At 40.0% G+C, this 23,491-nt stretch overlaps 1 protein-coding gene across 1 annotated transcript in view; it reads right to left on the reverse strand.

The window, feature by feature from the left end:
- CAPN14 (calpain 14) overlaps positions 1-23,491 on the reverse strand; it is a gene marked incomplete at its 5' end in the record, with an annotated part of 53,228 nt that overhangs the window by 12,855 nt on the left and 16,882 nt on the right. Inside the window, 8 exons of the mRNA XM_081943927.1 lie at positions 685-753; positions 1,796-1,860; positions 6,492-6,558; positions 7,564-7,620; positions 9,034-9,070; positions 10,211-10,413; positions 19,661-19,672; positions 20,359-20,522. Coding sequence (XP_081800053.1) covers positions 685-753; positions 1,796-1,860; positions 6,492-6,558; positions 7,564-7,620; positions 9,034-9,070; positions 10,211-10,413; positions 19,661-19,672; positions 20,359-20,522 — 674 coding nt within the window. The remainder of the gene's footprint in view (positions 1-684; positions 754-1,795; positions 1,861-6,491; positions 6,559-7,563; positions 7,621-9,033; positions 9,071-10,210; positions 10,414-19,660; positions 19,673-20,358; positions 20,523-23,491) is intronic.

Genomic DNA, 23,491 nt, shown 5'->3' on the forward strand with positions numbered 1-23,491 from the left:
TGGAAATATTTTCCCACGATCACACATATTTATAGCAGAGAGACTCTAATTAATCATAAAGTTCAATGTGAGGTCAGGAAGTCTTGAAATGCTTATAAGAAGAATGGAACATATATTGCTCATGGTTTTTGTCACTCTCAATTAAATGCCATTATATCAGTCAAACTATGAGATTGCCACAGGAGTCCTGCTGGCACAGTGGTTAAAGTGCAGGGTTGCATGCGAACTCTGCCCACAGCCTAGAGTTCAATCCTGATAGATCTCAAAGTTGACTCAGCCTTCCATCCTTCCATGGTTGGTAAAATAAGCACCCATATTGTTGGGGGCAACATGTAAATACATTGTAAGCTGCCCAAAAAGTGATATAAAGTGCTATGAGGTGGCATATAAGCCTAAATGCTCTAGCTATTGAAGTTTAGCAGCCTTGGAATGATAGTAGTATCTGCCTCGGTATGAAGCTGTTTTTCTCCTTACTATCTACACTGGAGCTGACAGAGTATAGAAGCAATTGTGCATAATGATTCTCTCTCAGCTCCATTATTGATACTGTCTAAAGCAAAAATGGGAGCAAAAATGGAAAAACCATAAGGACTCTTCTCTCCACTCCTATTGGTGATTTACTGTTCTCTCCCCCCCCCTCTCTCTCTCACACACACACACAACACACACCATGTTGTTGCTTACCTGGTAAAGGAGCAGCTTTTTCCAGAGCAATCTGAATTCTTGAATGCTCAAGGTTCCAGTACTGTTAAGCTGAAATATGCTGTTAAGGCATGCAATATGACAGACAAGGTTGGGGCCGGGAAGAGATAGCAAAGCTGGAAACCAAGTTAGCTTGGCAAAAAGGAGGCTAGGAATTTATTTCAGCAAAGCATGCCTTCTGTCTAATATACTCAAAGTCAAAACTAGGTCTTGATTTTGAAGGTCTTTAAATTATGCCCTAGGGAACATTGTACCAATTCCTAAAAGAATCTCTTCACCATTAATTTCCAAGATTGCAAAGCCAGACGTCAGGCTGAGTAGACACAAGAGGAAAAATAACCCCCTGTTAGCTCAGATGAATAATTTATGAGGCTGGACTGTTGATACAGATGCATCTAAATCCTGCAGTCCTTCCTAAGGCTTAAGCCAAGTACTCTGGCCTGTTTTACATGCAAAGAGATTCATACCCTCTGGAAGATGCTTCTTCCTTTCATTCTTTCTCACTCTCCTGATATTATTATGCAGCCCTCATGGCAAGGTTGTTGGACTTGAAATGCTTGTGAGAATCTCAACCTTTAGGGTAATACTTAAGGGAAAGAAATGTGAATATGAAACAGAGATAATTGAGAGTAGCACAAAACAGTGATGAGAGTCAGGAACAATCGTATATGTAGGAAATCATATACGCCTGTGGTGGGTTGCTCTTATTGTCGCTACCGGTACGCTGATCACGCACTGATGCATTCTGTTCATGCATGCACCTGACTTGCTCTGCACACACCTGCGCAATCCACCACCCCTGCGACAATCAGCTGCTTGTTGGGGTTTGCGCAGGCTCTGCACACTGTGCGTGCACACTTTGCCGTTTGCCATAAAAACAGCTATAGACCACACGCAGGTGGGTGGGCCCACCTCTGATACTCACATAATGTTCCTCTCTACTTTTGTTATCCTTTTTCCCTTTGAGTTCAGAAGAACTATAAACATGTGAGTAGATATTAAGTAATTATTACAGAAAAAGGCAAGAATTGCATTCTTCAATCAGTCAAGCTAGCAAAATAGATGACACAACTAAGAACCAAAAGCAGGATACATCTAGGAGGGCCAAGATACTACGGCAGGCATCCAGGCTAAATATCATCCCATAATTTTGATGATCTAGAGGGGGGGGAAGAAAGAAATGAAAAGATATAATCATAATGCAACCATATTCTCCATAGTAGAGTAGGGACCCGAGCCTATGTATCTTCAATGTGAACATAAAAAATAAATGAGCTGCCACAAAATGCTAATCCAGGTTATTTAACCCTGATTTGTGAATAAATCATCATTTCCCAAATTCACACAAAATGACAAACTATCCTGTTCTTCACACTAATCCAGCAGTTACTTCTGATAGGTCCCTCAAATAAAGAAAGAGACACAGAGACTCAAACACATATACAAACATACATTTTAAACAATTTAAGAAAAACTAACATAAAGCAAGAAAAACAAGGCAAAGAAAACAAAAAGAAAAAATCAAAGCTTAAAATCCAAGAAAAGGGGGAAAGTAAGAGAAAAGTAGAAGAGGAAAAAAACACAAAAAAGTAGCTTCTGATCTTTATATTAGTTGTAAGTACATTTATAGATTTACCATTTACTTTATGCTTTCACATAACTCTCTTCTTTCTATAATCGCTCCTGCCTAATAATCAAAACCACAAATCAAAAGCTTATTTTTTCTGTTCCATGGAAAAAGTCCTTAAGGGATTTCCAGTCAGCAAAAAATGTACATATTGTCTTTTGTCTAATCAAAGAAGTCAATATAGGCATCTAAGTTCCATCATCACCATCATTCCTCCACTGTGGGTCATACCAAATCTTTGCACCATAGAAGCAATAACTTTCTGGTGCTCTTGCTCCTGCAGCAGTTATTTGCCAACAGAAGGTTACTTATTGTAACCCAAAGTTATCTTAAATATAATTATCTACTGAGTGAACAATCCTTCATTGGTATGTCTAATTCTCTCTAATTCATTCAATTTATCCTAAGGGTTCCATCTTGGAGATGATATTAGATCAATTGCCAAAATAATAATAATGATAATGCATCTTAGGCTTTTTTATTTGGGCATCTTGGTAAAATGTTGCTGCTGTTCATTTCTAGTTCTAAGGAAGTCTGCTTAGTGGAATGTCTGAATGACCTTGGGAGAAGTCACTGGTCTCCTTTTTTTCTGCTTGATTTGTCCCTTGTCTAACTATACCAGCTAAAATAGAACAGGAACATGGATAAATCTTGACAGTTGTGCGTTCTTCCTCCCTCCTGCCCTCTTTCTCTCTGCCTCACTCAGACAGAATAAATAGGGAAGTTAAAAGCTAGACCCAAGCAGTCCTAGTGAGACACGAATGACAAGAAATGAAACAGAAAGTGTATCTAATCTTGTCGCAAATCATGATTATAGATTGCCTGCAGACTTTTACTGAGCAGGCGCCAGGCTCATAACTCACGGATTCCTTCTCTACAGAAACCAATGATGTTTTAATCTCATTATTGCCCTGTTTATTAAATATGAATCATGCACTGTAAACTTTGGAAATGAAAGCTTTAAAATTGATTGCCTATGAAGAATAAAAGATGAGCTGCACAGCCTGGTTAGTTTCGTTGTAGATTTCCCCTTGCCTGATGGGTTACTTTGGAAAGATGTTCAAGAGCAATCAAATAGCTGTCTACTCTCACTCTTGGGGAAGCTAGAAAGACTGGCATGTCCTGAGGAGATGAAGGTTTTGCTTCCCCATCCTTACTTTGGCTCTGAACTGATGCTACACAAGCATTTATCTCATTAACTTCCCCAATGGTTTCCGTTCTTATCCAATCAAAAAAAATTCCATCCTATTTATCTGTTATATTCACCAAAGCTGTGTTTTTGTAAACTTCATGTTTCAGTAAAAAATAAAACAGGAGAGGGAGAGAGAGAAGATTTTAGCCATCTTGCAGCCTACTGCTACTACTAGCTAGGTTACCTACAAGCTTTCCAAATGCAATTAGAACTTAAAACATCAACTGGTTAATAGAAAACTAGCAATTGATTTAGTTCCTGCAGAAAAGATGGTCCTCTGGAATCTTTAAAGAGTTTTGCACTAGATATAGAAAAATTCTAAAATATTTTTTTAAATCAATGTTTGTTTTTCCTTAGGACTCCCAACAGTTCTGTTATGTACTACCCTTCTATTATTGCAATATACCCTTCTATTACTGCAATGATTTATTGTTGCTTATTAAAGTTCAACAAAAAGATGTGAGAAGAGAGTCTATTTAATTGTATTCGACCAGTGCATAAACAGGCTCAATTTATCAGAGGTTTTTAAAGATTTGTGTCATGAAGGAATCAAATAAATTGTAGTATATGAGCAAAATATCCTTCAGGAATTAATTTCTTAGAAGTCCTTCTAAACTATTAGTCAAACTTCAAAAATTGCAAACTGTTTCTTTATTTTAAGGTTTGGCTCTGGGTGTCATCATGTGATCTTGGAAAGGACCTGAGGGGAAAAAATTATATAGCTGAAAGGTTTGGGAATTCTCAAGTGGAATTTCACAAATATTTCATAATCATATGTGAAACTTCATGCAGCTTCATGCCACACTACCAAAATCTTGTAGGCTTTTGAGATCTTGCAAGTTTTAACATCTTACTAAAAGATACCCTGATGCCCATAAGTGTTGCATTCTTGACTCCTGTCCTGTTTTAAAGAGGTTCATAATAAAGTACTACATTTGGACAAGCTTCCAAAACATTCATTTTCCATTATAATGGATAATGGCACTATTCTAAAGTTTTCTGGTAGTAGATTTGGCCAAAATATCTACACATTCAAATTGAGGGTATGGAATTCTATCTTATTAATTGTTGCCTGTTTGGTGGCATGAACGCTAAATTTATAAACAGTATATTAGGATGTTGTTTGTGTTAGATGCAGAAAGAATATATTATTCATTGGCAGTTGCTTTATAGATTCTTTTTTATTGTTGTCGACAAAAAGAAAATAAGATGAGTTTTCATTGATATGCTTTAGAGACCTATTCTTTAGAATTATACACCATGTTTTCTTTTGTTTAATCAAATACTGTATACTGTTGAATGTTGGATATATTTTTGTTATAGTTTATAGAAGCAGGTCTGACTTGAGGGAGACTTATTTTTTATATAATAAATATGAAATGCACAAACATTTGCAATATAATGAAGAGAAGTAATCATATTAAAAATTCCAGCAGAAACCCAAATGTCTTTGGATTTTTGCACCCTTGCCAATTTTCAAATATATAGACTTCAACTCTTAGAATTCTCAACAATGGCCATGCTTGGGTAGGGAATTCTGAGTACTGAAGACCACACATCGAGAAGTTATGAAAGTTGGGAAAACTAATATAAAGAATTTGCTGCCATAAATTTAAAAAGAACGTAAGGCATGTAACAGAGTAAGAAAAGAGAAGAGACAGACAGATAATAATTAAGATCTTAAACTAGGGCCCTCAAATCTCAAGTCTACCTCCAGTCCCAACAGAGATAATAGTTTCACTGGCTTGTCTTTCTGATTCTGCCCAATTTACTTCACAGATTTGATGCTTGGGAAAAAAATAGAAGGAAATATTTGGCATGCTGCGCTGTACTCCTTGAAGAAGAGTGAGATATAAACTTAAATAAATAAATTACCATGCACACAAAATGCATTTGAGTCCATTGGCTTCCAACAAAGTCAGATTCACTTAACAATCATGTGATTTGCTTAACTACCAAAAGAGGAGGAAAAAAGGTTGCAAAATTGGCACAATTAATGACCACCTTGCATCCTAATGAAAATTATGGTTCCAATTGTGGTCGTAAGTCAAGTACTACCTATATAGGATAGAATAACAGAGTTGGAAGGGACCTTGGAGGACTTCTACTCCAACTCCCTGCTCAGGCAGTAAACCCCATACTATTTCAGACAAATAATTATCCAACATCTTCTTAAAAACTTCCAGTGTTGGAGCATTTACAACTTCTGGAAGCAAGTTGTTCCACTGTTTAATTATGCTAACTGTCAGGAACTTTCTTCTTAGTTCTAGATTGTTTGATTAGTTTCCACCCATTGCTTCTTGTCTTGCCTTCAGGTGTTTAGGAGAATAGCTTGACTCCCTCTTCTTTGTGGCAGCCCCTATATCAGGGGTGTCAAACTCGTGGCATCACATGATGTATCACAACTTTTTCCCCCTTTGCTAAACCAGATTTGGGTGTGGCCAGCGCGTGATGCATTGAGCCCACAGGCTGCAAGTTTGACACCCCTGCCCTATAGGAACATCTGTAGTTTATATGATAAGATACAAGTAGATTTTCCTGACACTATGAATGCATTTGCACTTACATACAGGGACTATCACTAATTTTCAGCCCTTCTCCTATGAAGAAAGCATAATCACTAAACTTGCACTTCATGAATATGAGTTCATTTGCATTAAAAACAATAGTCTTATTAAGAGCATGTAAATGCTGCAGTTTAGACATCTGCATCTGTAACACGAGCTCCTGTGCTATAAAGGATAAAAGGGAAATTAAATCCCATTCTCTTTTAAAAGCCTGTGGGACTAACCTATATATTTATTGATTTAAAATATTTTGTGTACTTTCCTACTTAAAAAGCACTTAAAGCAGTTAAAATACTTAAAATGTGAATGAATGGAAAGTTAACTGTTGGCATCACTCATAGATTTCATGTAGGTACGTGTGAAAATGTGTATAAAATACATACTGAGTTTTGGAATTCCATACCAGGCATAATTGTCCATGTCATCCTGTTTAGGATCCTTTGCAGCTGCACTGCGTTTATTTCAGGATACTAAAGCAGGGAAGGCAAAATTATAGAAAATCCAGTGATTAACATCTTTACATCTAAAATTACTAATGGGGAAGGAAAGATAGGGAATAGTCCTGTTATCTTTTTTAAAAAAATATGGAAACCTGAGTTTTCAAAAACAAATCAATTTTTGAACTATGTCAAAGCAATAAAAGAGAAAGGTTTATGATTCTCAATTTAATTAAATTTAATTTTATCCCATCTTTCCTCCATCTATTAGACAATGATATATTAAAAACATTATTCTGTTCAAGCACATACAATCTGTCTTATATTAGACATACTATGTCCAGGCTGCAGAAATCCCAGTGGATCGTAATAAAAACCAAACCTTCTAATTTCTGTACTGTTACTGTCCTTTATTGGTCATATAGATTTTTAGTTCATTTATATCAAGCAAGACCATTGATCTAACTGTTGCTGTACTTTCAGCAAGAACTAGCTCTGCCTGTCTGGATTTCAGGTCCACCACACAATACCCAACTTGAAGTTTGAACCTGACATCTTCAGCACTTCCCATTGTGTGCTACTAGATGGGATGGCCCATTTATGACATTCTGGGTCCAGTGATTGCATCATGCGATTAAGGGATACTGGCATTTGATATTGAGAAGCACATTATTTTTCTTATCAGACATTGAAGATTGAATCTTCAAGATGTAATGATCATCAAAGAGGAGGTTTATACTTCAGACTAAGCCATGGTTTATTAATCATGATTAAATTCACCAAAATTGCCTGGTTTCATGCAACACAAATCCACAAATCCATGGTTTTTAAAACATATTTTACAAAGAAGTAAAATCCCACACAAACCATTGTATGGTTTTGCTATGTGAATCCAATTAGAGTATATTTCTTTAGTTAATACCTACACACCAACAGACAAATGTAAAGTGGGGAAACCCATAATTTTTTCTGAGAAACTGTTTTTGGTCAGGCATGTTCAAACAAAAGTCCTTAGATGTACCAGAAAGGAATACTCACTTGCTCAAAATACTTAGAGAAGAATTCTTCACAATCTTCATGTTTATCAACTATTTCCTATAAAGAATAAAACAAAAACTCAAAAGATGGAAGGGGAAAATCTATCCAATTTTTCAGGATTTTTTCATATTCACCTTGATTTGAGAATGGCCTTTCCCTACGAGTTACTGTCAGCAACTTGTATCTCAGCATATTTATTTATTAGATGTATAGCCAATCTTTCATCAGGATTTCAAGGCAGTATACAGTATATAGTACTCCCTCTTCCATTTTTCCCTACAACTACAATGTGTGAATCTGGCCTAGTAGTTGGTCCCAGGTTAACCAGTCAGTTTCCATGGCTAAAGATGGATTTCAACTTGAGTCTCCATGGTCCTAGTTCAATCACTATATGACCCTGACTCCCCAGTTCTAATTATGTATGTATACAATGTAAAGCCTCAAAATCTGGAAAAATCAAAAATACCCTGTCCTAGATACATTATTGATTCTCCATAAATGTGTTTAAGCTCCTGAGATACCTATCTAAGTCTTCAACATCGTCACATTTATGTGTCTCCCAGCTAAACTGTTAAACTGTGTGCTGCATAGAGGTCGTCAAAAAATGTTAGCATCTCCCGAATCATTTTATTTGCCATATTCTGCAATTCATGGCTAGCAATTGCCTTATTGATCCATACAATATCTTCAGCCTCTTGAAAATCCCCTTTCTTGAACTTTGGCCACAAATGCAGATGATTTTCTTTTTTAGGTGAGGCTCTTAGCTTCAAAAGGTCCCCCCCCCCCCCTTCACCCTTGGTATAAAAGCATCTGTTATTTGGCTCCCAAAAATGTATACAAAATTTTAATATTGAAACAGATGAACAGAGCTAGAGACATTGACTTAAACCTCAAGGTCAACATCATTAGGAGGTTTAAACAGCTTCACTGCCTCTTCAGTTTGGACAGAAAGCATGATAGCAGCCCTTCACTGTTCTTTTAAAACTGAGATTAAATGATGCTGTTCTCAATAGCAATCTATTTATCTATTCTACCTTAGCCACAGCTTAGTAAGAGACAGTGGATATGTTTTGGGTCCCTGTGGCCTTTAGCTAGTGAGTTCTCAAGATTTTCTTTCATGATCAGCTATTATGCTTTAAATCAAAAGAAATATTCACTCCACATGAGTGGTGAAGTGGAGATCTTATGTTGCCATTTCTACATTATGAAGTACTATGAGTTATATTTCCTTTGCTTTCTGCTACCCCTTAAAAGCACACCGCAAGGATGGCTCAATCACTCCTACTTTTTCTTTAATTTTTATTCTGACATTCAGGTGTCACGACTGACAATCAGAATCCATTTGTAAATTTAGCTCACTGATGGCCTCATCCCCATTCAGGTTATGCTTCTGAGAGCAGTTAAGCAGAGAAGAACAAAAGACAAAAACAAAGTAGTAGCTATACGCCATGATTCCTAATCACATCTCACCTTTGAAAGGACACAGCTCAAGTCTCCACCCAATTCACTTTAAAAAAGAAGAAGAAAGAAACCACCATGAATATTAGAATGATGAAGTGAGTATCATGATTTATCTAGACTGAGATCTGTTGTTTTACCCTGATCTTGAGATCTGATATTTTATCTTACTTCGAAGTATATTTTTAGATTTTTAAACTTGAATAAAAATTTAATTTAATAGTAATTTAATTTAATTATTATTTTAAAAACTTTAAAAATGTTTAGGTTGCTCATGCAGCTGATTCAGTTGAGCAGTAATGATTGTGGTAGATCAGCAAATCTTTTTAACACCCTCCTCCAAATTGTCCTAGTAAAGTTAAGAAAGCTTTGGATTGTGTCTCGAAGGATTGTGAGTTCCGTTGTTATTTTAAACCAATTTCTCATCTCGGAACTCTTGTACTTCTTTGGCATCCATATCCAAATGGCAAATCTCTGGGTTCTAAAAAATGCAGAGCACTTCATACAGGCCTGAAATCTGCACAGAAAGATCTACTCAGGGGTGGGCTGCTAGGGGTTTGCCTGGGTTCAGGAGAACCATAGCTAACATTATAGCCGGTTCGGAGAACCTCGAAATCCCACCCCTGGCTGGCCCTGCCCACCCACACCACCCCTCCCAGGAGTCTCCACATGGTCCCTTTTGGATGCGAGGCAAGTGCAGGGCCCACGCAGAGGTTATGGAGGGGGAAAAACAGGCCTCCCAGAAGTTCTGGAAATCTGGAAACATGCCTGTTTCTGCCCTCCAGAAGGCCTCTGGAGCCTGGGGGAAGCAGTTTTTAACCTCCCAGAGGCTTGAAGAAAGCCTCCAGAGCTTGGGGTAGGTAAAAACGGCCCCCCAGCCATGATGCATGAGGCTGACTAGGCCATGCCCACCGTGGCCACGCCCACCCAGCAACTGGGCAGAGAACCCGTTGCTGAAATTTTTGAAGCCCACCCATGGATCTACTGGTTACCCAAATACCAAGCTCAGTGGCACTTCACAGCATGCTATGATGTTTGAAGAAATGAAACTATGAATGTGGTGAAAAAGGAGATTAAAGGAAGCAGAACTGAGGAGCACAGAGGTTTTGCTGGAAACACACAGGAGGAATTGAAAACAAGAAGTCTGGGTGTTGGGATGTTTTTTGCAAACTAAGAAAGAATTTCTTACCACAGGCTGTGCTTTCTGGAGAAGATTCTCAAGATGAACTCTGACTCCTGATGAGGTTCAAAGGTAGAGGGAACAACCACGTAAGTCCCTGGAGGGAGGCGGAAATCCTGAGTCACTTCCCGATTATTCACAAAGAGCGACTGACCCAAAGGTTTGTTCCAGATGAAGAAAGAAGGAGGCAGCTTTTTATTATTATCACAGGACTAAAAAATAAAACAGGAAAATAAATCAAGGGCATTTACCATGGTGACTGAGAATTAAAAATAATAATAATAGAAGGGAAATGAATGTTTACATGTTCATGCTGTTCACAATGTTGGCTCAGGCCCTGGGAACAAATATAGATATCATCAGGGGTGGAATTCAGCCGGTTCGGACTGGTTCAGTTGAACCAGAAGCTAATTTTACATCTTGTTCGCCTAACCGGTAGTTGCAAGGACTGGCTGGCTCTGCCCACCCCACCCCTCCCAGGAGTCTCCATGCAGCCCATTTTGGCGGGCGCTCTGGGAAGGAGAAAAATGGGCCTCCCAGAAGATCCAGAAGTCTGGAAACAGGCCCATTTCTGGCCTCCAGAGGGCCTCCGGAGCCTGGGGAGGGTGAAAAGCCCCCCCTTCATGGTGCAGGAGGTCGAGTAGGCCATGCCCACTAAGGCCATGCCAATAACCAGGCAGAGAACCGGTTCCTAAAATGTTTGAATCCCACCCCTGCATATCATCCTGTTCCTGTATTAAAAACAGATGCTGGAGATCATTTCTATATATTTCTAGATGAAATGCAACACTTATAACCATTCTGGAATGTTTAAACATATTAATATTAATTGCAGAGGTGGCAGATTTTCACTGGGAATGGTCAGTGTTTCTTTCTTCTTCTGACAGTTTTTACTCCCTATGGCTAGAATATTAGTCAACCCAGCCTCCACACCAATAATATTCTAAAAATGCATATGGTATGTTTTAATAGAAATTAAACTTTACGGCTGAACCCAACAAATATTTCAGCCATTTCACTCATCTCTCCATGTTAGTCTTTCCTCAGTTTCACTTCCTTCCCTTTTTCCCTATGCTTTCTTTGGGTACAGTTTTAAGCCCTCTGAATAATCAGCTCAGAACAGTTTCCAAGAGACTCTCCAAGACCTTATAGAGGCAGAACTTGGAGAAGGTTGAATCTATTTAAATTGGCTGTACTGGCAGATAAATATAAGAGAATGTGATCTATCAGATCAGGTCTGGAGTTTTGTAGGTCTTTAAAGGGGATAACTCAGGGGTGGGTTGCAAATCCCAGGGCTTATTTATTTATTTATTTTATTTTATTTCTAGACCGCCCCCTCTCCCCGAAGGGACTCGGGCGGTGTACAGGTACCAAATTAAAAACCATACAAATAAACATAAATATAGTTAAAATCGAATTAAACTTTAAACCCCTGTACAAATTTATAAAATTAAAAACTCAGCCTAAGACCACCCACGAAATTTAAAAATACAGACTGAGGTGGGAGAGCTGGAATTAGGCCAAGCCGGCTAGATTAAACAGGTGGGTTTTTAGCTTCTTACGGAAGGAGCGGAGATCCGTGGTTGTTCTAATATCAGGGGGAAGGTCATTCCAGAGGGTCGGGCCCACCACAGAGAAGGCCCTTCCCTTGGGTTCCGCCCGCTGGCACAGCCTAGTGGACGGCACCCGGAGGAGTCCCTCTCTGTGTGAGCGAATCGGCCGAAGGGATGTGTGGGGCAGGATACGATCCCGCAAGGCTATCGGTTTGCTCATGTTTACTCTCGCGCGCACAACACTTCTGCACATGCACAGAAGCATCCAGGTGGGTGGCTGGAACCTCCTGCCACGCCACTACCAGTTTGCCTGAACCGGGCCAAACTGGGAGCAACCCACCTCTGGGACAACTGGCATATTGAATTGCATCCAGAAGCCAAATGGCAGCCAATGCAGTTCACAAAGTTGAGTGAGTTATTGACAAAGTAAGTTCACCTAACAATATCAGGATATATGCATCAGTGCTGAAGCTGCTGCATTTTGTATCACATTTAGTTTGCATATTCTTCTTGATTGCACATCATGCACCATGCCTGACTGCAATTGGAGCACCAGAAAGAAACCTGTCAATGATTCAATACTATGTCAGGAGCAAGCAAGAGACAGTTTGGTGTAGTGATTAAGGCATCAAACTAGAAACAAAGACTGTGAGTTCTACTCCCACAATAGGCACAAAGCCAGCAGGCTGGCCTTGGACCAGTTACTCTCTCTCTCTCAGCCCTAGAAAGGAGGCAATGGCAAATGACTTTTGTAAAAACCTGTCAACAAAACTGCAAGGACTTGTCCAGGCACTCTGAGAATAAGACACGAGTGAACACAAGAACTTTAAAAAGTGCAATAATAGGGTGATCCAAATGTGTTCAAATTGTATTTACCTCCATTTTTGTATGTAACCCAAGAATACCAAGTCTATATTCTTCACAGTGTTCCTGTTCTTGTTTGTTCCATAAAAGCTGCCTTAAGCTTAACCAGTCTTACTTCTGTGTAAGCATGTTTAGAATTACAACTGTAGATATACAGTTTGAGCACTGCATATGACCCTGAAGAAAAACTTGCCCTTTGACTAGGCATTTCTATCACAAACAACTACAGAGAATACTCCGCATAGAAAGACTATCAATAATTACATTGGCTAAGAAAAACGGAGCCTCCTGGAGCCAGCCATACCTCACAATGACTCTGACATTTTACTCTCCAATGGACTTTGTTACCACAAGAGCATTGGCAGAGCAACTTTTGCCCTCTCCCTCACTCTCGTTGTATTTCTCTCTTGCTAATGGAGCAATTTATCATCTGCTAAGAGGGTGGAGTTGCCCCTTAGAATGCATCATATATTAAATGCAAAGCATTTATGCTTTGGTCAATGCTGTGATTCATTGTATTTCCAATTTTAAAACTGCTCTTGGTTTTGTACTTCACTATATTAATCTTGATGTTCAATACATGTCTGAAATTACCTCTTAGCAGTCTCCAGCTCCAAGCTTCAATGAGCTTAAATGGCAAAGTGCTGTCTCCCAATTGGTCCAAAGTGCCACATGAAAGACAAATAGATTTAGTTTCCATGCTCTAGCCGAATAATATAGCTTGCCATCCCCTATATCCTTAAGAGCTCCCTATGGAAAGCAATGACAACTTGACAGGTTTCACAGCAAAGCAACATGTAGAGTTTAGCTTTTAAAGCACAAAAGTCTGATGGGTTCACTCAGGAACAGAATATTCTCATTAAATCTGAAATAAAAATTCAGAACATTTGGAGGGTTGTCAGAATTTGAATTTGTGTACTACTCTCCAACCTTAATAAAACCTGAGTGCTTTTGACAAGTTGCACAATCTCTTTGGGATTTGAGTTGCGTCGTTCATTAAATGCAAGCTCATTTAAGGGATTCTGTATGCAGTAAACTGGATTTAATTTAAAAAGTCTATCCAACTTGCTGCAAGTTGTTCTCTACCTTTCTATTTTCCTGCCGTTATGGCCTTCAAGAAGCTGAAAACCTGGACACAATGTATGCCAAATATGATAGCTTGAGCCTTGTCATTAATGTCTTCAGTAAGGACTCTGATTGCCTTGCTCTATGATCCATTCGTTGATTTTTATTTTTACCCATAGTATTCCCAAGAGTCTCCTCTATCACAAAACTTCAAAAGTGTCATTGCTCCTTCCATTTGCATCTTCAAAATCCAATTTTCCTTAGTCCCACAGAGTACCACAGGGAAAACTATTCTCTGAACAATTTGGTTCTTTATAGTTAGTGACTTGTCGTTGTGTCTTTTCCATGTCTTCATTGTTGTCCTACTAAGTGCTGATTTGCATCATATTTCATGATTACAGATTCCCTAACTGTTGATAGTCAATCCTACATCATCTCACATATATGATCTAGAATCATGTATGTATGACTGTATAAATATATGTAAATCAAATAAATAAATAAATAACGAGCAAAAATGTAGAGGGAATAGATAATGACTTTGAAGGACAGTAGAAAGAGCCACAACTAAGTCAGCAGTTAGATAAGAGAAGCATGAGCCTGGGCCAAAAAATTAGTTTGAGTAAACATCTCAAACAGACCCTCCTTAGCACACACTAAGATAAAGTGAGGCAGAGGGCAGTACATTCAGATTTGCAAGATTTTGTTATTACTTTAGCTCAACATAAAAGTAGCCTTTACTTATATGGCAACAGTTTTTACTCTGATTTATCTTGTTAGGCTGACATCAATCTTAGTAGTTCTTATTCCAATGGAACACGTTCATTAGAGAACTTCATATGACACCTAATTGTAGTTTTTTCATTGCCAGATGGAAATATAATATATCCAGGATTTTTAGTTACTTACTAGGCGGTTCATAACCCATTGGCTCACCATTTGAGAGATAGTTATTTGCCAAACTAGACAAACAGAACGACCGCAGCCAGGCAAAAAAGCATTAGGAGTGGGAGTGATTTTTGTCTTCCTGCTGACTTCCTCATTGACCTTCCTTTCTGCCAGGAAGCTGGCAATGTTAGAAATTATTATATGTCCCCAACTGACCTTGACAATGGAGAGGTACTGTACAGTATGGTGGTGCTGAAACTACCACAATTCTGCCAAATCTCAGTCCTATGGGTTCCATATTTGGGGTACATTCTTTAAGCTAGCCCAGGGGTGTCCAAAGCTGGCTGGGGAATTCTGGGAGTTGAAGTCCACAAGTCTTAAAGTTCCCAAGTTTGGACACCCCTGAGCTAGCCGATCTGAAATATGTTGATTCAATGATTCACCATTTCACTCAACTGAAGGTTACAAATGCACAAGGAGAGTTTCAATGGCATATAGATTTGTGATATGGATTTTATCTTGACACTAAAGCACTCTCTTTTTTATGTTTACAGACTATTCTCAGGCTACCTTAGTAACAGTTTTACGCCATTGATGGTTCTGATTTGATGGTGACTTTGTTGACTTTATATTGATTATGTTATCCTATTGGTATTGTTCTAAATAAAGTTTGATGTTATTAGATTGGACAACAAAGATTTTGCTTCCTCTACACTCTTGGGCTTATTTTATAGATTTTGGGCTGCTAATTACACAAATAACCTGTGATGTAACCTATTACATGCGTTTTATAGTCTTCTTACACAATGGCAATGGACACCTTTCAGTATCTGTTAGCTATGCTGCATACATAAAAGAACAAAAACATGGAACTGATGTTGAAGCACATCCAGTACACCAAATACAGCTGGAATATTTGTAGATATCTAAAAGTAGTGACTTCACTGCTTGGAATGCAGTCTGAGTATACTAAGTACTGTTGTTACATATGTGAATGGGACAGCTGTGCAAGAGAGTTGCATTGTATTAAAAATAAAGTGCCACTTTGAAAGAATTTTGGTTCCAGGCCAAAAAAAAAAAAAACATGGTGCATGAACCACTTGTTGCCCAATAAATATATATTTTGTCTCCACTTCACATAAAACCTGAACTAATGAAAAATTTTGTGAAAGCAATGGACACGGAGAGTGAAGGTTAGCATTATTTGAGACAGATGTTTCAGAGAATAACTGATGCCAAGATCAATGACAAGTGGTTTGAAGCAGTGGTGAAATCTAAAAATTTTACCCACCAGTTCTGTGGGCGTGGCTTGGTGGGAGGAAGGGTCATATGACTGGGTGGGCATGGACAACTTTTTTTCACTTTTTAAAGCATTTTTTTCCTACCTATTAGCCCGAACTGGCAGGGGAAAAAAGGTTTAAAATGAGGGAGGGACCTTCTGACAATCTCGCAGCTCAGCTGTGAGCCACGAGATTGTCGGAAGCTTTTCCCCCCACTTTTTAAAGCATTATTTTCCTGCTGGTTTGGGCGAATAGGCAGGAAAAATGCTTTAAAAAGCAGGGCGGAAGTTTCTGACGATTGTGTGGTTCACAGCTGAGCTGCCCGATTCTTGGAAGCTTTTTTTTTACTACCGATTCGCACAACCAGGGACGATTGTCCCTACCGGTTCAGACAAACTAGGAGGATTTCACTCCTGGTTTGAAGATCTGTTAGTGGGGCTAGAGAAAATTACCTGGAAAGCATTCAAAGATGTTGAATTTTTTCTTGGCAGCTACAGAGCATCAAACTTTTGGGCCCAGTACTCTTCAACCTCTTCATCAATGATTTGGATGAGGGAATAAATGGGGAACTCATCAAATTTGCAGATGACACCAAGCTGGCAGGAATAGCCAACACTCCTGAAGATAGGCTAAAGATACAGAAGGATGTTGACAAACTGGAACATGGGGCACTATCTAATAAAATGAAATTCAATGGTGAAAAGAGTAAGGTTCTACATTTAGGCAACAAAAATGGAATGCACAGGTACAGTATAGGTGGTACCTTGCTCAACAGTAGTAACTGTGAAAGGGGTCTTGGAGTCCTAGTGGACAACCATTTAAATATGAGCCAGCAGTGTGCAGCAGCTGCCAAAAAAGCCAACACAGTTCTAGGCTGCATCAACAGAGGGATAGAATCAAGATCACGTGAAGTGTTAATACCACTTTATAATGCCTTGGAAAGGCCACACTTGGAATACCGCATTCAGTTTTGGTCGCCACGATGTAGAAAAGATGTGGAGACTCTAGAAAGCATGCAGAGAAGAGCAACAAAGATGATTAGGGGACTGGAGACTAAAACATATGAAGAACGGTTGCAGGAACTGGGTATGTCTAGCTTAAGAGAAAGAAGGACTAGGGGAGACATGATAGCAGTGTTCCAATATCTCAGGGGTTGCCACAAAGAAGAGGGAGTCAAACTATTCTCCAAGGCACCTGAGGGTAGAACAAGAAGCAATGGGTGGAAACTAATCAAGGAGAGATGCAACTTAGAACTGAGGAGAAACTTCCTGACAGTTAGAACAATTAATCTGTGGAACAGCTTGCCTCCAGAAGTTGTGAATGCCCCAACACTGGAAATCTTTAAGAAGATGTTGGATAGCCATTTGTCTGAAACGGTATAGGGTTTCCTGCCTAGGCAGGGGGTTGGACTAGAAGACCTCCAATGTCCCTTCCAACTCTGCTATTGTATGTATGTAACTAATCAGCTGGTTGACAAACTTCTTACAGCACACAAGACCATGAAGTGCAACATGTCACCAAAGATTCATTTCTAGTCTACACAGACATGGCAAAAGTTTTCACCAGCATATTGCCACAATGGAAAAACAGTATCACGGCAACTGGAGTCAGTGCCGGATAGCAGTTGTTCACATAGCAGCAAGATGCATCAGACACTGAGTACAAACAAAAATCAGCAGCAAAACACTTTTAGCCCTCTTGACCTCATGCAGTACATCAGAAACTTAATGCAATTAAATATATTGTAGTCATTAAAAGTAAATTTCATATTTCTCAAGATTCCTGTGTGATTCAGTCATGCTGAAATTATATTTGAAGGAGTCTATTATAATTACCAAAAGTTTTTCAGAAAACAAAACTTTTGAAAACATTCTTGTCCATTAAAGCAAAATTGTCCAGAGCATATTATTCATTCATGCATCATTAGCCTGGAACCATACAAGTACCCTGGTTCCCTGAAAATAAGATCTCCCTGGATAATAAGTCCAATTGGGCTTTTGAGCGCATGTGTTAAAATAAACCCTCCCCCAAAAATAAGCCCTCACTGAAAATATTGCAACACAGCAGCAGCCATGAGGTGACCACGCTCACCGCCTCCTACACCTCAAAAATATTAAGACCCTGAAAATAATGCCAAGTGTTTATTTCGGCGGTCAGAAGAAAATAAGACCCTTTCTTATTTTCGGGAAAACATGGTAGTCCTCAAGTTATGACTAGTCACTTAGTGACTGTTAAATGTTAGGACACACACCAAAGGCTACTTATGATCCAGTTTTGAAATTAGGACCACTGCAGTGCCTCTGTAGTCATTTGTCCGTGTGACCAACTGCAGGGATGCTGTAGTGCCCCCTCCTAGCTATCCCCCCCCTCTTCCTGCCCCACTAGGTCTCCACAGGCCTTTGGCCAGCTTCCCCCCTCCAAGGGTCTTGGGCTGCTAAACAGAGATGCTATGCTCACATTCTCACATATTCTTGTGATAAGATGATATTTTTCCAAATCATTGTCAAAGCACATGCAGTCACATGAAAGTGCACTTGAATTATCAATGAAAATGTGTATACATTTACATTAACATATCAATTTGTAAAACAAAATGTTTGACAAAAATGCAGACATTATAAATTGGCTATAATCTGAATGTGGTCAGGTCAGTTTTTGATAGTATATAAAAATGATACTGAGGAAAAGTGGAGCTAAAAGAAAAGGAAAAAATAAATAAAGAAAAATTACAATTCCTGAATAAAAATGAAAACATGAAAAACAATTAGAATATTAGACTTCTGCTGTCCCAGAAGTTACCAAACTACAGGGACTTAACTAAGAATTCAGAGGGATAGAAATGAAATGTTAGAGAATGTTCATGTTTGGAAAAGCTGTTCTACTGAACAATGGTATCTAATCTCCTGAATGCAGCTTAAATTATTAAATTTGAAAAACTCAACATATTTGAGATGAAGTAGCTCAGAACTATTATTTAAGGCTAGCTATATGCAATAGAGAAAAATGTTTATATCGATTTAGTGGCATCTACAAGTAATTTCCACAAATCAGCCAAAATGGTAGTTGAACATCTCCCAGGAATGTATAATTATTAGAGCCAGAAAAGAAATGGGAAAAGGGGGAAAAATGTAATAAAACCATTTCTCACTCAACCTTGTCTACTGCTTCTGGGCATATCCCAGGAACATTGCCATCAATCCTTAATTAAGCCATAAAAGTGCATTATCTTGAAATGTATTCAATCACTTTGGCATTAACAGTCTTTTTTTTTTCTAATTTCCTTAAGAAGCTTATCTAAAATAAGAACAAGGAACACTTGAATGCCATATCTAAACACTCACATTAGACAGTGTTCAGATTGGAAAAGCAAAAAAAAACCTGATTGTGAACAATTTCAATAATAACTTCCAACAAAAATGATTAAGATTTCAGTCTGAATATTTCACCCTATGAAAGCAATATATTTCAACATTTTCACACAAAGACCTATGTATTTTATGATGTATAATACTTAAAATAAATCCATTGCAATCACTGAGACATGTTCTTCATTACTAATTTAAGTCTATTGCACTTCAGATTGTCTACCTTCAACATCATGTCTCCAACATTTAGATGCTGAATAAATGAAAATCATATTCACAGCAGAAATTAATACAACAGAAAGTCAGTTTTGCTGCACTCATTTAGGTTAATTGTACATTTTCTGCTTAACCTTAATTCGGTTAAAAAGCAAGCGAAAGTAATGTATAAGATCTATTGTACCAAACTGTGTGTCCCCCCCCCCTCAAAAAAAATGTTCTACATACCTCCTGGTCCACCTAGAAAGAAAAGAAAGGACATGTGTCAACAAGTAAACACCAAGACTTTTAAAAGTGAGAATTGTTAAGTAATAGACCTAATCAGAATATGAAAGCACTAAATTCAGCAACCAGATCTTCGACTCTTGTTGATTAATCTTTTGCAGGGTTGTTTAGGCCGATATCGTCTTTAAAACCCTTTGAAACTTTTTTTAAGTGTACAATAAATTGTGATAAATATAGTAGAAAATGTTGGTGTTTTTACTAGGGAATTATCAAATCGGGTAAGGTTTTGATTGCTATGCAAAACTTGGGTGTAGAATCTTATCTATATTTTATTTACATGATATTTTTGTAATCCTGACCCTTCTGCTTTTTTCTGCTTGTAGTTTATAATCTCTTTATCTTAATTTAATAACAATCTTTATAAGGCTAAATAGTTTTGATATGTTATTGTAAGTTCTAACTAGAACAAGAAAAGTTAAATACAAATTAGAAAGAAAAAGAGTAAAAGGTTCAAGCAAAGAAAAAAATGACTGAATATTCAGCGCCTATTTTATGGAACTGGGACATGTCTGTTGGTTAAGATCACAGACCCGTATTGGAAAAGAAGTTGATGTTTATAGTATTTGCTTGGCAAAGCCAAGGGGCTTCCTTCTCTTCATCTTGAGCAATTCTAACTCCCATTTAAGCAAAATTCTCTTTACCTTATAAAGTGATAATCCTATGTGCAAATGAGGGACCCGATTCCGATGTTTGCCACTATGTTTTTGGATCAGAGACACCAACACGCTGCAGGAGTATAAAGATCTTTTGCTCCCGTTGCCTGGCAAAACTTTCAACAAGTATTGGGGATTCATCCAAAAAGAACCTGAGGGAGGAAAGGGAAAAAATGCAGGCCTCAGTCCCCAGAATGTCATTCTGTGCCTTGCTGTAAAATTTATGGGAAGAGACTGCTAACCATAACAACAAAAATCCACAAAAATGGAATAGAGTTAACATTAAGAAAAATGTCACATAGATTATAAACTATTTTATTGATCTAGCTGGTCTGGTTTAAAATAAGCAAACAAGAAAAATATTTTCCAAGGTAAGACTGTATACATTGCATATACATTGCATACATGTCTTCCTTAGCAGTTATGTAGTTCAATAATAGAGAATGTTACCCATCTGGTGTTCCCAAAATGTTTTGGACTGCAACTCCCATTTGCCTTAACGAACACGGCCAAATCATGAATAAAATTATTATTATTATTATTATTATTATTATTATTATTATTATTATTATTATTATTATTATTATTATTATTTCTTAGCGCTTATAGACCGCCCCCTCTCCCGAAAGGGACTCGGGGCGGTGTACAGTCCATATCAGAAAGACAATTAAAATTATTAAATAGATAGATACATAAATAAGAGGAGGATAAAAAGATATACAGAACTGGCAATGCTAAGTAAATAATTTAAAATGTACAAAATTTAAAACCCCAATATCCTATAAAATTAAGTTTAAAAGAACAATCCCTCTAAAAAACCAGTAAGAGATATGTATGCCAGGAGGTAGACGTTATAATTATGCCAGGCCAGCCAGTCGGAACAGGTGTGTCTTCAATTTCTGTCGGAAGAAGCGGAAGTCAATGGTGGTTCTAATGTCGGGGGGGAGGTCATTCCAGAGGGTTGGGCCCATCACAGAGAAGGCCCTACTCCTTGGCGTCGCCCGTTGGCATTGCCTAGTGGACGGCACCAGGAGAAGCCCCTCCCTGTGAGAGCGAATTGGCCGCAGGGATGTGTGTGGGAGGATGCGATCCCCCAGGTAGCTAGGCCCTATGCCATGGAGTGTTTAAAGATGGTGGTCAGAACCTTGAAACGCACCCGAAAGACCACAGGCAGCCAGTGCAGCTCGCGCAGGAGCGGTGTTACGTGGGAGTACCTGGTACTCCCCATGACTACTCACGCGGCTGCGTTCTGGACTAGCTGCAGTCTTCGGGCGCGTCCCAAGGGAAGCCCCATGTAGAGAGCATTATAGTAGTCTAGGTGGGACGTCACCAGTGCATGAGTGACCGTGCATAGGGCATCCCGGTCCAGAAGGGGGCGCAATTGGCGCACCAAGCGAACCTGGTGGAACGCCCCCCTTGCCACGGCTGCCACATGGTCCATTGACAGCCGGGCATCTAGGAGGACGCCCAAATTGTGCGCCCGTTCCACAAGGGGCAATTGTTCGCCCCCTATGGCCAGCGATGGAGTCAGCTGGCTGAACCGAGGTGCCGGTAGCCACAGCCACTCAGTCTTGGAGGGGTTGAGTTTGAGTCTGTTGTCCCCCATCCAGACCCCGACGGCTTCCAAACACTGGGACATCACTTCGACAGCCTCGTTGGGGTGGCTTGGGGTTGAGATGTACAGCTAAGTATCATCAGCGTACAGATGGTACTCAACCCCAAAACCACGGATGATCTCGCCCAGCGGCTTCACATATGCGTTGAACAGAAGGGGCAAGAGGACTGACCCCTGCGGCACCCCACAAGAGAGTGGCCTCAGGGTCGACCTCTGCCCCCCTGTCAACACATATTGCATCCGGCCGGAGAGGTAGGAGCCGAACCACCGTAAAACGGTGCCTCCAACTCCCATCCCCTCCAGCCGGCGCAATAGGATACCATGGTCGGTGGTATCAAAAGCCGCTGAGAGGTCTAATAGGACCAGGATAGAGGAACAACCTCTATCTCTGGCCCTCCAGAGATCATCAACCAACGCGACCAAGGCTGTCTCTGTGCTGTGCCCGGGTCGGAAGCCGGACTGACGTGGGTCTAGATATTCGGATTCATCAAGGTGACGTGGAAATTGCTGCGCCACCACATTCTCAACAACCTTCGCTAAGAAGGGAAGGTTGGAGACTGGACGATAATTAGCTAGCTCTGTTGGGTCAAGTGAAGGTCTCTTGAGTAAGGGCCTCACCACCGCCTCTTTCAAGGCAGTTGGTAAGGATCCCTCACCCAATGAGGCGTTCACCAGGCCCAGAAGCCAGCCTCGTGTCACCTCCCAGGATGCCAGTACCAGCCAGGAGGGACACGGGTCCATTGAACATGTGGTGGGTCGCAGCCATCCACGCAACCTGTCTAAATCCTCGGGGGCAACAGAGTCAAACTCCTCCCAGAGTGGTCTCACAAGACTCACTGTTGACGGCTCGTCCGGTCCACTGGGGGGGGGCCCATCCGCTCCGGATCTGAGCGACTTTGTCCTGCAGATATTCCCCAAACTCCTCTGCTCTTCCCTGCAAGGGTGCCCCCCGCGTCTCTTGCGACAAGAGGGAGTGGGTCACCCTAAACAGGGCGGCAGGGCGGTTATCCACAGATGCAATGAGAGCGGCGCAATGTCTGCGTTTGGCCGCGCTCAATGCCACAAGGTAGGTCCTTAAATAGGCTCTTACCTGTGTTCGGTCAGACTCGGAGCGTGAGGACCTCCACCTGCTCTCTAGACGTCTCCTATGGCGCTTCATCACCCTCAACTCCTCGGTGTACCAAGGAGCCCGGGTGGGTCGTTGCCGTAGGAGAGGTCGCAAAGGCGCAACCCAGTCCAAGGCCCCAGCCGTCGCCCTATTCCAGGCGGCCACTAGGTCCTCCGACCGAGCGCGGGTCAGGGCTACAGGTAGTGGCCCAAGCTCTGTCTGGAACCTATCCGGTTCCATCAAGTGCTTGGGGCGCTACCAGCTTGGACAAACTGGCTCTGCCTCCTCGCGGTGGAGGGTAGCGCCAGAGAAGTCTAGCCGGAGACATGAGTTATCTGACCATGACAGGGGAGTAATGTCTAAATCCCCTATTCCCAGATCACTCGTCCACTGCTCAG

This window comes from Natrix helvetica (assembly GCF_964273705.1).
Source record: "Natrix helvetica genome assembly, chromosome: 2".
Classification (NCBI taxonomy): domain Eukaryota; kingdom Metazoa; phylum Chordata; class Lepidosauria; order Squamata; family Natricidae; genus Natrix; species Natrix helvetica.